Genomic DNA, 15,570 nt, shown 5'->3' with positions numbered 1-15,570 from the left:
TTCATCAAATTGTATCAGATTACTCTTTTTTCCCTCTTCTTTCTTCTTCTGGTTGAGTTCTGATCATCCAGTCATTGAAGCCAGATCAAGTGGCTATTATCTGCAAGTGTGGGTGTTCTTGTGCATATGCCCTCTGTTCTTATCAGCTGGCTGCTTTACTCTCCTCTGTGGCTATGTCACTGACTCTGGGCCCAAGAGTCTTCAGGTCTTGTCACACTGCTGGCCAACCAGGTCTCCACCCGGATTCACAGGAGTCTATTGAACATTGTAGGGCTTAGCTTGCAGCTTCATTGCTACTTTTCCCTCATTTTCCCTTATGGGTGATGAGTGTGGTCACCAATCAAAGCGTGTATTCCCATTGGAAGGGGGTTTACACTGAGGGGACCCGACTACTTGCCTTGATGTCTCCTGGGCAAGCAATTTGCTTGTTCTTATAGTAACAGTCAGTCTGCCTATATTGTTTTGTATTTTTCCTGTAGGTCTTTCTTTCAAGAAGTATCTTCTAGCCTCTCCAGGCTGGTCTGCTCGTCCTTTCAAGTGGAAATTTCCCATCTCTGAAGATCTGAATGTGTAAACTTCCCCTTGAAAACTTGTAAGCCAGCCACGCCGTGCCTTTATAGCTCCCCCACCCCCCGCCTCATTTTAGTTAGCCTTTGTCTATGTTGCCTGGCCCTATCAACTCTGTGTACCAAGGGGATAGATTTGATCCTTGGTGTGAAGACTCCTTCCCTCTTGGTTGGTATTTTGAGCTACTGCATCTATAAGTATAGGTCCGGTTCATCAAATTGTAGCTATTTACTCTTGTTTCCTTTATCAACTTTCTTAATCTTCCTCTAGTTGAGCTCTCGTGATCAAGTCATCGAAGCTAGGTTAAATGGGTACCATCTGCAAGTTTGAGTGTTCTTGTGCATCTCCCCCCCCTCGCCCCCCACACTTCATATCAGTTGGATGCTTCACTCTCAGCTCTAGCCCTCCATGTCTAGGTTGATTTCCATGGGCTCAGGAGTTCCCAAGTTTCCTCAAATTTCAGGCCAACCAGCCCTTCCTCTTCTCTCTCTCATCTCGAGGTTGACAGGTATCTATGGAACGTGGTAGAACTCAGCCCATATCTTCATTACTGACTTTGCCCCACTACCACTCAAATGTAGACCAACATGGTCACTAGCAAGCTTACATGCCTGCTCATGTGTTCTCTGAGTTTCAGTCTTGGAGGGGGTTTGTCTCAAAGATTTTTGATTGCTTGCCTTGAAGGCTCGCCAGCAAACAGCTTGCTTGTTCTTGTAATCGCCAAACAGACAGGCAGCTTTTTTTTTTTTTTCCTGCTGGTATTTCTTTCAGGAAGTATCTTCTATTCCTCTAGCCTCTCTGGGTTGGTCTACATGTCCTTTCAAGTGGGAATGTCCTACCTCAGAAGGTTCTGAATGGGGCTCATGATCCCACCTAAGGTCCTATACACTATAAGGGTTTCACAATAAGCCTATTTCACTGGACAAGTTCTAGAACCATCTTTAGGTATTCCAATCAGTTATAGGCTGAATTCCAATCAGCTAAAGGCTTACAAGCTTTCTGTAATCATATTTCCCAGTCAGGTGTCTATTTTACAATAGTAGGCAAGGGAAACCAATATCCATAAGATAGTCAAGCATCTTAACATTATTTCCCCTCTTTCACCCATTCAGACTATGCCTCAATCCCTGTATCACAGAGCCTTGTTGTTCCAAGGTTGAGCATATAGCACTATTTACCTCTGTCCCATTTAGTCCATGCAAACCTACCCAAGTGTTCCCCTATCTACTTTGTTCTTCCATCTTCCTCTCCCTTCTTGTGTATCACCCTCCGTAACACCCAAACTATGATGTGTCTATCCCCTAACCTGTGCTCTACCGTCCCCTCCCTCCCACCCCTGTAACCAACAAATACATATTTTTTTCTTTTTATTTTAGTATGGGTATCTTTTCTTAAGCTTCTACATCAATGGTTTTATGCAATATGTCCTTTTGTGACTGACTAATTTCACTCAGCGTAATGTCCTCAAGGTTCATCCATGTTATGTGGTGGTTTGCAGCTTCCTTGTTATTCTTCAAGGTAGCAAATATTTGATTGTATGTATCACAATTTCTTTATCCATTATTCCACTGATCAGCACTTAGGCTGTATCCATCTTTTAGCTATTGTGATTAATCCAGCTATAAACATTTGTATGCATATATTTACTCATGTTCTGGCTCATATTTCTTGTGGATATATACCAAGCAGAGGAATTGCTGAATCATAAGATATTTCTATCTCCAACTTTCTGAGGATGCACCATATCATTTTCCACAGTGGTTAAATCATTTTACATTCCCACCAGCAATGTAGGACGGTCCCAGTCTCTCCACATCCTTGACAGCATTTATTGTCCTCTGTTTTTTTGAACTTCGCTGTTACTACTGGTGTGAGATGATATATCTCATTGTTGATTGCTGTTTTGATGTGGATCTCTCTAATGGCTAGTATTCATGAACATTTTCTCATATGCTTGTTGGCTGCCCAAATGTCCTCCTTGGTGAAGTGTCTGTTCATGTCCTGTGCCCATTTTTAATAGGGTTATTTGTCTTTTTCTTGTAGAGGTATTGTAGTTTCCTAAGATTTCAGAGATTAGGCCCTTGTCTGATATGTCATTGCAAAAGATATTTTCCCATTCTGTGGGGTCCCTTTTTACTTTTTGGTGAAATCTTTTGATGCACATAAGTGTCTAATTTTTAGTATGTCCCAATCACCTATTTTGTCTTCTTTTGCCTGTGCAATTCTCGCAATGTTTGGTAGTCTATGTATGCCCTGTATTTAAGCTTTTAAATTTGTCCCTATTTTTTCATTGATGACCTTTATAATTCTGGGATTCACACTGAGGTCTTTAATCCATGTTGAGTTGGTTTTTGTATATGGTATGAGATAAAGGTCTTATATTAATCTTTTGCATATCAATATCCAGTTTTGACAGCACCCTCTGTTGAAGAGACTATCTTCTCCCTATGCAATGTACTTTGGCCCGTTGTCAAAGTTTAGTTGGCTGTATGTGGATGGATTAATTTCTTTATGCTCAATTCTGTTCCATTCATCTATGTATCTTTCATTGTACCAGTGTTTGACTGTTTTGACCACTGTAGCCAGGTAGTAAAATTTGAAATCAGAGAGTAAGAGGCCTCTAACTTTGTTCTTCTTCTTAAGCAGTACTTTGCTTATCTGGGGACTCTTTCCTTTCCATATACAGTCTCTATTCCACTGATCAGCACTTAGGCTGTATCCATCTTTTAGCTATTGTGATTAATCCAGCTATAAACATTTGTATGCATATATTTACTCATGTTCTGGCTCATATTTCTTGTGGATATATACCAAGCAGAGGAATTGCTGGATCATAAGATATTTCTATCTCCAACTTTCTGAGGATGCACCATATCATTTTCCACAGTGGTTAAATCATTTTACATTCCCACCAGCAATGTAGGACGGTCCCAGTCTCTCCACATCCTTGACAGCATTTATTGTCAACAAGAGCACTGGGACATTTTTTCCATCTCTTTAAAGAATGTCGTTGGAATCTGGATTAGGATTGCGTTATATTTATATTTTGCTTTGGGCAGTATAGACATTTTCACAATGTTCAGTCTTCCTATCTAGGAACATGGTGTATACTTCCATTTTTGTAAGTCTCTTCTGGTTTCTTGTAGTTGTGTTTTGTAGTTTTCTTTGTATAGGTCCTTTGTTTCTTTGGTTAGATTTATTCCTAAATATTTCATCTATTGGGCGGCTATTGTAAAAGGTACTGCTCTCCTAATTTCCTTTTCAGCACTGTCATTATTAGTATAAAGAAATTTGACTGATTTTTGTATGGTGATCTTGGACCCTGCCACTTTGCTGAATCTTCCAATGAGTTCTAGTAATTTTTTTGCTGAGTCTTTAGGATTTTCTATGTATAGGATCATTTTATCTGCAAATAAGAGTTTTACTTCCTCTATATCAATTTGGATGGGTGCCTTTAATTTCTCTATCTTTCCTGATAGCTCTAAGACTTTCAACACAATACTGAATAGGAGTGGTGATAAAGGTTCAATTCCTGTTCACAAAGGGAAGGTTTTCATTTTCTTTCCATTGGGAATGATATTGGCTGTTGGTTTTACACATATGCTTTTAACTATGTTGAGGAATTTCCCTTCAATTACTACTTTGTTAAGTGTTTTTTTTATCAGGAATGAATGTTGCATTGTGTCAAATGCCTTTTCTGTATCAATTGATATGATCATGTGATTCTTTTAAGTTTTTTATTTATATGGTGGTTTACTATTTTGTTTTTCTAATATTGAGCCATCCTTGAATCCCTGATGTGAACCTCATTTGATCATGATGTATTTATGGGAAGTGATTCCCACCACATCCACATTTAATTAGCCTATCTGGCTGGTACAAAAAGCAGATGGAACTTTGAGAAACATAGTGGATTATAGTAAACTTAACCAGGTCATGATACCTATTACAATTGTTGTTCCAGATGTTGTTTCTTTGCTTGAACAAATTAATACCTCTTCTGGTACCTAATATGCAGGTACCTGATCTGGCTAATGGCTGTTTCTCAATTCCACTTTATAAGGATCATCAGAATCAGTTTGCCTTCAGTTGGCAAGGCCAACATAACACTTTCAGAGTCTTACCTCAAGGGTACGTCACCTCTCTAACCCTCTGTCATAATTTAGTCCACTGGGACCTTGATCACCTTTCCCTGCCCCTAGACATCATACTGGTCCATTACATTGATGGCATTATGCTTACTGATGCTAGCAAAGAAGAAGCATCAATGAATCTAGACTTTGAGGGGAAAAGTGTACATTCTGGTGGTGGTGGTGGTGATGTTGTGTGCCACTGAGTCAGTTTCAACTCATAGCAAATATGTATAGGGTTTCTGAGAAGCATCTGGTGGGTTTGAACAATTAATCTTGATGTTTGTTCAAAAGACGGATTTAGACCACATTCTACACTTATACTGATTCATTTAAAATAACTCTATGCCCAAATGGGATTTGAACGTTTGGTATAAGGTGACGATTGACAATACGTGTAATGGGGAACACAATTCAATCCATGTGAGCAAGTATTGTATTTAATGTGAATGTGGGGTAGACGTCACTATGTTAATTCAATGAAGACTCCTCAGATTACTGCCAAAGACCAACAATTCTCCACCCGGCTTAACTTGCATTTAGGCCACCCGTTTTCATTCATATCACCACTGCAACAAATCTGGTCTTCAGTTGGAATTTGTCCATTGAAATTCAAGGTATTCTAAACCAAATGTCCTTGAATGGAGTGGATTCTGGCTCCACAGCACAAGGCAAGGTCCTAGGACCTTGATTTCGTGACATCTTACCTCCAGAGAATATCACCCCATTTTTTTTAGAAACTTCCTAAATTATGTGAATAAAACATCCGGTCTGGGCATGGCTTTGAGAACACTGGGACAGAGCACAGGACAACTGCAAGTACTGCCCTAGGTGATGATTTCACTCTGGTTTACCCACAATTCTAGAGTCATGGTGAAGAGCCAGTCTCTACTCCTGGCACCGGTGCTGACTCTGAGAAACTGCATGGGCATGTGTGCACCTGCATACACCTTCATGTTGTTGTTGTTAAGTGCCGTCGAGTCAGTTCTATCCCATAGCCACCAAGTAGAGGGTTTCCAAGGATTGGCTGGTAGGCTTGAGCGGCCAACTTTGTGGCCCAAACCACCTTTGCAGTCCAGCCCACTAACCCACAGCACCACACTAGGACTTGGCACCCCTCCAAAACCTGTCCTTGTTTCCCCAGAAACTCTCCTTTTTTCCTATAATCCTAGCACCATGCACCTTAACATAAAATCCCCTACATTACAGTTCTCTATGCAGTCTAACTTAAGGAGCTCTGGTAGCGTAGTGGTTACGAATCGGGCTGCGAACCTTAAGGTCAGCGGTTCGAAACTACCAGCCGCTCCGCGGGAGAAAGATGAGGCTTTCTACTCCCGTAAGGATTTACACCCTCGGAAACCCTGTACAGGGTCGCTATGGGTCGGAACCGACTCGACGGCACTTAACAACAACAACAATGCAGTCTAACTTAAAATTCTCACTGAGACATCCAATTGTCTTAAAGACACAAACTGCCCTGCCTCATGGCATGCACACTGAGGGGAACCCTGAAGTCCTCATCCCCTTGTTACTAGTCCCTTAGGACTTGGTGAGCAGCTCACCCTTTTCCTTATTTCGCAGTTGCTCTTAGACTAGAAAAATGTATGGACAGTGGCTGTCAGGCCTCTGCCTGAAATTTGCAAGTGTTAGAGCTGACATTAAATTACTGTTTCAGGAAAATAAGAGTCGGTCAACAAGAGTTCTAAAGCATTGCATTTTATTTTCTCTCACATATCTCAATTCCCTAAACAAATCTGGGCACATGTGTATTTTACTTTTACTAAAAGGAATAAGGGAGTCAACAGTTGACAACCCCATAGATATTGCTCACTCTTTTTCTCTAACAGTTGTTGTGGACTTCCTTAACACTTTCAAGGATTTTCAATTTATTTACAAAATACAAAGTTCTTAAACCTATGAATAATAAGACATATTTGAAAGTGAATTTAGAGTCGGAATCTCTATAACCCTTCAACTACAAGAAACAGCATTGGAAAACTACAAAAATGAGCTAGATCTACAAGTCATTCATGTATAAGGGGCACATAATAAGGCAAAAATGCAAGCTCCCTCCATTCCCACTTAACTTCTAATGCTTACAGGATAACAGCCATTTTCAACAAGTGAAGACTCTGCTTTACCGCTTCACTTGGGGTGGGAGGACCTGCTGGACTTGGCCCTGAAACGGGCCATAGCCCTGGCATTACGACCTGACCATACTGTGGCTTCCTCTCTCTCTTCCTCATATCCCCAAGTTGCTTCATACAGGGCTTCAAATGCACTGGAATCAATATTCTTTATCTTAGTCCAAAACTCTATGACTCTCATCATACTGGCTTCAGTATGGGCTCTGGGCCCCCACAGGAACTCATAGCGCGGAGGATCACTGCCAGGTACCTGCCGGTACTCCAGGTACTTTTCCTGCACCAAATCTCTGGTCAGAAGCTTCCTGGGGTCACCGAAGATGAAGTGTCTTTTCCCATCATAGATCCCCAAGGCATTCAAGAATTCCCATATCTTCTCCTCAGGGGCCCGGTGGTTGTTCATATAGATCACACCCAGGAGAGGCATCAGAATCCCCTGCTTGGGAAGCCCCCTGCCACCACTCAGATTCTCTTCCTTGGTCATCTTTAACTGACTAACCAGAGCATAGGACTGACCTTTCGGGTCAACTTCCTTCAGCTCAAGACCAAAGACAAGGTCCATGTGCTCAGAGACTCTCCTGAGGATCTGAGGGAAATGCTCCTTGTACTTTTTGTTGATGATCTTCATCATTTCTGTCTTGGTAATGAGCTCTTTCATTTTGTACTTATATAGCAGGAACTGCAACAACAGGCTAGTTCTCCAGATCACAGGGTCTCTTTGAGACTTCTCAGTGGAGGGTGAGGTCTTAGTGGAATTTAAACTTCCCTCTTCTTGGTTGTTGGCACCTACATCAGCAATGGCAGTGGAGATGGATGGGACTCTGTCAGGCCCCTTGTGACTAGGAGTAGTTTGGGAGCTCTGGAGAGAATCCCCAAAAGAAGTAGAGGGGGAGGGGAGAGACCCTTCTTCCTCTACTCTAGTGCCCTGAACACACTCAAGACCGTGGGTGTCACCTCGGTCCTGGCAATTTTTCTCTTGGGCTCTGAGCTTACTCTTCTGATTTCGAGGCATGATGACTCTGGTCAAGGACAGCAGGCAGGAATGTGGGAAGACAGGTGATACCTGTACTCTGCAAGAGGGAGTTTGAAAGCCTGTGAGCCAAGTCAGCAGAGAGATTCCTTCTTGGCTTTAACAGTCACACCGAAGCCTCTGCAGAATTCTTTGAGGGCACTGCTCTAGGAACCCACAAGACTCCTAGTATCCTGGTCAGGACCCTGTAGAGACAATGCATGTAAAGATTAGTTGTCACATGCCAGCTCTGTTTGGGGCTTACTGCATTGACAGTAGGGTCTGCTAGTAATGACTTTCATGGGGAGAGATGTTCACAGTTCACTTTCTGGACCATTATATCTACTCCTGACAGAACCCGTATTCCCTCCCCTTTTCTCCTCTAAATGCAACACCTCAAAGCATTTTAGGACCCGCCAGTATGAAGTGGAAGAGTAGTTTAGACACCACTCTTGGCCAGCTGTCCCAGTGATGTTAATGACATAAGGCTTGTTCTTTCCTGGGTTCCCTGGATGCCTGAGTTCTCCCTTAGGGGCCTCACCTTGGCTGACTCCTTTGAACAGGTCCTTCACCTTCCTGAGGTGTCCAGGGAGGAAATGTGTCCAACTCACTGCCTCAGCATGTCCAGGTCCCCCAGTTCTATAAACAGACGAGGGGATGATTAGAACCCCTTTGTTATTTGGAGAAATCACCTCATTCTAACTGTCTACATTGCATCTGCTGTGTAAGCCTTCCAGTTAGTCAAAGTACTTCTTGCCCATGAGAGGAACACAGGAAGCGGCACATTAGTGTTATCTCTGATCGGGCCTTCATAAGGGTAATAGTATGAGGCAACTTTGGTCAGCCTTCCCTCTTTTTCCAGGGGGTGGTGAGGTTTAGGGGGTGGGTTAATTTCATCTTTCTGCCTAAAGGAGTTTCCCTTAACTCCCCTGCTTCTTGGATTTCTCTCTCTGCTGAATTGGGTCTGAAACAAAGGACCTCATTTCCCTGAGCTCATATAGGCAGAAGTCAAGGAGCACTTGAACTTGCCAGTTTTGTCCTGGACTCCCAAGATCAATGGCATTCACAGAGCTCAATGAAGCCCTTCTCATTTTGGGTTGAGTGGTTCCTAGTAACTCAATCATGTCTTCACCTTAACTCCACTGGGATCCTGAGATCCTGAACCACAGCCAAGCTGAAGCCACAGCCCTCAGACAACAACAGACCACCCCTTCCTGAGAACTGAGAGTTAGAGATCAGATTGAGCTCTGCCTGCAGGGGCTCTGTAGGAGATGCACTAGAACAGGAACCACAAGGTTGTTTGTTCAAGTCCACCAGATGTTCCACAGTAGAAAGATGAGGTTTTCTGTCCCACAACACTTTAAAACCTAGGAAACCTTATACTACGTCGCTATGATTCTGAACTGTCTTTAAAGCATTTATCAACCAGCAATGGCTGTTAGTGTGATGGGATGTGACTGGTTTTGGAGTGGGGTATGGATGGAAGATGTTGTTGCTTTTGTGAATAAGTGTTGTCGAGTATAGTCTCACTAAAAATAACACTGTATAGGGTTTCTGAATAGCAGCTAGTGAATTTGAACTGCTTTCCTTGAGGTTCAAATAGACCTTGCGATCTAGTACTTATCCTACAGTGCCACCAGGACTCCAGGTAGAAGATAGGGGAGGGTCTCTTGGACCTCACAGTTGTCAATTTGAAGTCCCCTGCATTTCTCACTCATGCTTCTGACCTTGACTCTAGTTAAGCCCAGGGATCCCTACTGCCATTAGGTGGCCTGAAAGCGGGAGTGTATCTTTATGGTTCAGAATCCATCCCTACCTCCCTAGAGGGGATTCAGGACACTGTACTTCTGCCTCGTTTGCTGTGGGCTCCAAGAGCTGACTGCAGGGGCAGAGTTCTTGGCACCCCCTCAAAGGCGGGGAGGCTCCCACACAAGCGCTAAGGGTCCTTGTCTAGCCTCTTGGTAGTTCTCCTCCCTCTTTGAAAGTGGGGTTCCTGCCTTAGACCAAGTCCATTCTGTTCCCGGGACTGTTCAGATTTAAGGAGGTCTGAAGTCTCTGAGAGCCTCAGTAGAGGCAGAACTTTGTAGGACCTCCTCTGTTCTAGGTTAAGTGAACCCCTCTGTCCGCATTCAGGGTCCTCACCTGGACTTTCGTTGTCTTCTGGGAATCCAATTCTCCTTCTAGGATGAAAAAATGCAGACCCTCACACCAGAGCGGAGCCTTCCCCTTGCACCTTCCAAATGGAAGTCAGGGAATGTCACATCTGCCTAAGGCTGTAAGAGCGTCTGGTACAAGCCAAGTCTGATGTGCAGGGGTGGGGGAGGGGGAGGAAGGTGGACAGTAGGGGCGGGGCTCTGGAGGCCATATTGTAATGTGATTGATGGTCCACTTTCTAGGTCTTCATATTGTTCTTGTTGTTGTTAAGTGCTATTGAGTGGGTACCGATTCACAGCGACCCTGTAATAGATTTCTGAGGAGCCACTGGTGAGTTTGAACCATTAACCTTGCGGTTCAAACCGATCTTGTGGTCGACTGCTTTTCCTACAGCACCACACCAGGATATGAAAGATGAGGGTCGTTCCTATACAGATCTGAGTCCCAACCACAGAACAAGACCCTCACATTGCAGACGCCCTAGATGGGGAGGTTAGGGCTTGCCTCATGGCAATGGCTGCATTGAGATGTAGCACTTAATCTGGTGCAAAGAAAACCAAATTAGACAAAATTATATGCAAGAAGAAAACATTTTTTTATTCACCTGATGTCTTCTAGTTGGTAACAACTAAAATTAACTGCTCGATAATGGGGTTTTCTTGGCTATGATCATTACAGAAACAGATTACCAGGCCTTTATTCTGCAGTGCAGCTGTGTTGGTTTAAAAAAAAAAAAAAAAAAAAAAACTTTGAAAAAATACACCGATACATAGAAAGATGATCATTAAATACATAGAGATATGCACTGAAATAAGTCTGTGTATGTATGATTTCTATAAGGGCACTCTAAAACATTTGTGAAAAAAATTTTTAATTATCTTTTACTTTTTAATTTACAAAGGTCATTGTTGTTGTTGTTAAGTGCCTTCAAGTCTATTCTGACTGATAGAGATCCCATATAGGGTTACTGAGGAGCAGCTGGTGGGTTTGAACTGCCAACCTTGCAGTGCTACATAGGCTGTATATTTAGAGTTACAGTCTAATGCAGAGTGACTCAAGAACACAAAAAACCCATTTCTCTTTCACCCCATTCCGAGTGCCAGGGTAGGGACCCAATTGGAAGGAATGTTTCTTGAGACCAATTCACAGATTTACAAGTTTCTCATTGAGGGCAACCTGTGACTCTGAGACTGACCAAATAGGTCACCATCAGCAGGTTATTGATATAATTGTGGAGCATGGTCTCAAAGTCATCAGGGACAATTTTGGATACTTGGTTAACCAGACTCATCAAGGAGCAGCCCCCAGTATTGTCAGCTGACACTTTTCCAGACAGTGCACCCTCTGCATGCTGCAACACCATGCTGAGGACATCCTGGATGAGGACTGACATCCTTCCAACTTATTGCAAGACACTGGAGAGCCCCATCAGCTGGTTGGGGCTTAAACAGGTCTTCATAATCATAGCAACTCTGATGCATTGGTGTCATAATATGCATCTCTCACTGTCAGGTGTGAACATCACCCCCATAGTTCTTCCCGGGGCACCCACTAAAGTGTTGAGACAGGCCTTGGTGCTCCTGCAACAATTCTGGGGACTCGTGCACACAGTGAAGTGTATGTGGTTGGAGGATTCTCAGCTGGATGAGCACAGAGGGCTCTGTGATGTCCTGCTCTGTAGCTACTAGCTCGGGGTGAGCTTCTTTGGAGATACTTTCCTGTGCAATTCATACATGTTCTTAGCAAATTCAGTGTCAACAGTCACCTCATCTATAGACCCAGTGCATGGCACTGCAAAGCAACTGCTAACTTCCACTGAGTGCTTGTGGACAGTCCCAGCAGGGTCCCCACAACGCAGACAGCCCTTTCATTGCATTGCTCATAGGTATCCATGAAGAAGGCTAAAATGACTGAGTGCAGCCAAACCAGGAGGCAACCAGAGGAGAGCTCAGGGAGAGATGGGCCTGGGGGAGGCGGCGCCAGAGACTGCGCTGGGACATACACTGATGCGGGTAGTGCCCCGAGGCCACTGTCACACCCCATAGTGCAGTAGGATCTGATGATAAGACAGGGGCTGGAGTCAGAGCTGGGGCCAGAGTCTGGGCCAGGACAGGGCTGGGGCTGGGGATGGGGCTGGAGCCAGGACAGAGTCCATGCTGGGTCTGTGTGGCCACAGGACTCAGAGGTGGAGCCAGTGTGGCCATTTTGTCAAAAGAGCTCATTATCCTTGAATTTTACTTTTCCACAACATTTTTGTTCATATATATATACATATATATATATATATACACACAAACACACATACAAACACAGACAGACAGACACATATATATGTGTATGTATATATATATATATTTCAACACTATTCAATAGAATATTGGATTCAGTATAGGAGGATATTGAAAGTGCCATGGGCTGCCAAAAGAACCAAAAGATCTTTGTTGGAAGAAGTGCAGCCAGAGTGCCCTTGGAGGCCAGGATGATCAAACTTCGTCTCTCATACTTTGGACATATTATCAGGAGGGACCAGTCGCTGGACAAGGGTTCATGTTTGGTAAGGTGGAGGGTCAGAGAAAAAGAGGAAGAGCCCCCCTCTCCCTCCCAGTGAGATGGGTTGGCCAAGTGGCAGCATCCACGTGCCCAAGTGTGCCAACAATTGTGATATTGGCCCAGGATCGGGCAGTGTTTTGTTCTGTTGTGCATAGGGGTACTATGAGTCGGTACCAACTCAATAGCACCTAACAACAACAACATATGTGAAATTTTAAGTGCCTCGGTTCTAACTCATAGCAACCCCGTACAGGCTTTCCGAGGGGCAGCTGGTGGGTATGAGCTGTCTACCTTGTGGTTCAAACTGACCTGACAGTTGAGTGCTTATCCTGCAGCAGCACAGCAGGGCCCCTGTGAATCAATAGATAGAATAGACTATGGTTCCAGGACAATATCTGTAAGTGCTGTCAGGGCGATTCCGATCGACAGTGACCCTGCACAGGGTTTCCAAGGAACAGCTGGTGTTTGTGAACTGCCGACCCTTTGGTTCACAGTCCAGTGCTGATCCTATAGCCCCACACAAGGAGTCCATAAATATATACGTATGGTAATGGTGGTGTGCAGTTGATTCTGAATAGGGGTACTGAGGCATTAAGTCTTTATGGGAGCTGGGAGACTCATTTTACTCCCGGGGATCGACGGGTGGATTCAAACTGCTGAGCTTTCAGTTAGCAGTCCAAGGAGTAGTCACTGCGCTAATAGGGCACACATAGTCCCTGTCTCTGTCTCTCTTTCTTTGTGTCTCTGTCTGTCTCTCTCTCTGTCTAACACACTTTCCACAGCCCAATGGTTCCCAGGAAGCTATCAGAACTCTCTCTCTCTCTCTATGAGTTCTGGTACTCTCTCTACTATCTCTCTCTCTCTGAGTCCTGGTGTGGCACTGTGGATTAATGCGCTTGGACTGCAAAGTCGGTTTGAACCCCAAGGTCGGCAATTCAAGCTTAACAGCCGCCCTTCAGAAACCCTATACAGGGTTTCTATAGGTCAGAACTGACTCAAAAGTACTTAAAACACAACGTGTATATAGTCCTGGTATGACATTGGGTTATTGTGTTGGACTGCAAGGTCGGTGTGAACCGCAGTGTCGGCATTTCAAACTTACCAGCAACTTTCCAGAAACCCTATACAGGGTCGTTGTGAGTCGGAACCAATTCGACACACTTAACAACAACAACAACAACAACAACATGTCGCTGTAGGGTAAGCACTCAACCCCAAGTTTGGTTTGAGCCACAAATTCCATGGTTCCTTTCGACAGCACTTAACAACAATAACAACATATATATAGTGTACATGCATACATATTGTATGTGTGTTACTATGTCAATAGGAAAACAAAAATGGCACGCCTTTTGTTCCCTCCAACCTGCCTTGCTTGCACGACTTTAGGAGGTGAACCACCCGTTTCAACAAGAAAGTGAGCAATCTTCCTGGGACTTCACTTGGGGTGAGAGGAGCTGCTGGCCATGCCCTGAAATGGGTACTGGCCATGGCAGCAGTGCCCACCCTGCCTGCAGTTCTGGCTCGGGCCCTCTCTTCCCTCTCTCCCAACTCCTCTTCATGCAGGAATGAAAAGCTCCTGAGGACTGTATCATGGATCTTAGCCACAGACTCCAGAAATTCACCATGTTGCTTTCAGCATGGGCTTGTGGACCCCACAGGAATTCATAGAGTTGACAGGCCCTGACCGTCACCTGGGGCCAGGCACTGTTCTCACGGGCATGGGCCATACTCCTCTGAGCAGCAGGCATGCTGACTCGTGTCAGGGACAGCTGGGAGCAGTGGGAGGAGGCCGATGATGTGGGCCTCATGGAGGAAGAAGCTACAACGGCATGTGCACTTAGGCCAGAGAGAACCTATCTTGAATTTAACCGAAGTAGGCTTTGCATTTGTCCGTGAGGGCGACCCTGTACAGGGTTTCCCAGGCTGTAAATCTTTATGGGAACAGAAGCCCTCACCTTTCTCTCACGGAACAGCTGGTAGTTTCAAACTGCTGACCTTGTGATTCACAGCCCAATTCGTAACCACTACACTACCAGAGTTCCTACGCTTAGGGTCTCCCAAAGCTGGAAGCATGAAGGGATTCTGTGGGGACTCCTCTGTTATTGAAGGGTGGTCTCTACAGTTGGTAGGGGCCTTCTGTTGACAACTAGCACAACATGGAAATCCTGCTCTGCCCCTCTGCATCAGAGGCCCTCACCTGCCTGAGACCACGGAGGCATAAAAAAGCGTGAGCCACGTTCAGTCACCACCATTCATGACTTCCTTGGATAGGTAATAGGAGGGAACTATATGGCCCACGTTTATAAGACCACTGGCCTTTTTAGTTTTCACTCAGTCAAGATCTGGGACTCCTCTCTCAGCCCATCTGAGTTCTCCAGCCTCAGTCCAAGGCTCTCACATCCAAAACTCCATCTCCACAGAACGTGAGCAGCCAGTTTAACCTGACAGCTCTGTCCTAGGCTTTCCAGAGTTGATAGGAGGGACCACACTATCTTCTGGCACCCTAATTTCTGGGCAGAGTATCCCATCCCCTCTGTCCTCACTCAAGGTTCTCTGACACCCCATCATTCCTTACTTCTCACCTTTGGCTATATGGTACCAGACTTTTCAAACCTCCAAGGCAGTATTCAGAAGGGACCACAGTTGGCCACAACTGTTTGGGTCTTTTGAGGCCGACAGCAGTGGCACGATTCTATGGATCTCCACTCTGCAAGAGTCACTGATCCCTTCAGTTGTCCCTCCGACCCTCACCTTGGTCAACCCGAGCCTGGTACTCCTCCCTTTATTGAACAAGGTTGTCAGCTCCGTGAGTCTCTAGAGGGTGCCACGTCTGGTTCCCTCTTGATGTTCCAGGCCTCATAGCAGGGACCAGGCTCAGTGGAGCCCCTCTGTTGTGGTGGGGGGTTCTGCTCATTAGAACTCTGGGTCCTTACCTTGTAGCCTGTCAGGAACTCCTCCTTCTGCAGAATGTGGATCACCACCAATACACCAAGTTCTTCCCCACCCACCAGAG

At 44.7% G+C, this 15,570-nt stretch overlaps 1 protein-coding gene across 1 annotated transcript in view; it reads right to left on the bottom strand.

Moving 5' to 3' along the window:
• Positions 1–6,842: 6,842 nt before the first annotated feature.
• The window catches only part of LOC102837011 (melanoma-associated antigen B3-like), a 12,838-nt gene continuing 4,110 nt past the window's right edge, over positions 6,843–15,570 (bottom strand). Inside the window, exons 3-4 of the mRNA XM_006835664.1 lie at positions 14,243–14,376; positions 6,843–7,700 (exon numbers count right to left, since the gene is read on the bottom strand). Of these exons, the coding sequence (XP_006835727.1) occupies positions 6,843–7,700; positions 14,243–14,376 (992 nt within the window). The remainder of the gene's footprint in view (positions 7,701–14,242; positions 14,377–15,570) is intronic.

The sequence above is a fragment of the Chrysochloris asiatica genome, unplaced genomic scaffold (genome assembly GCF_000296735.1).
Source record: "Chrysochloris asiatica unplaced genomic scaffold, ChrAsi1.0 scaffold00018, whole genome shotgun sequence".
NCBI classification, from domain to species: Eukaryota; Metazoa; Chordata; class Mammalia; order Afrosoricida; family Chrysochloridae; genus Chrysochloris; species Chrysochloris asiatica.
Note: the sequence above shows the minus strand (reverse complement) of the source record. Positions and strands in the feature narration are given on the sequence as shown.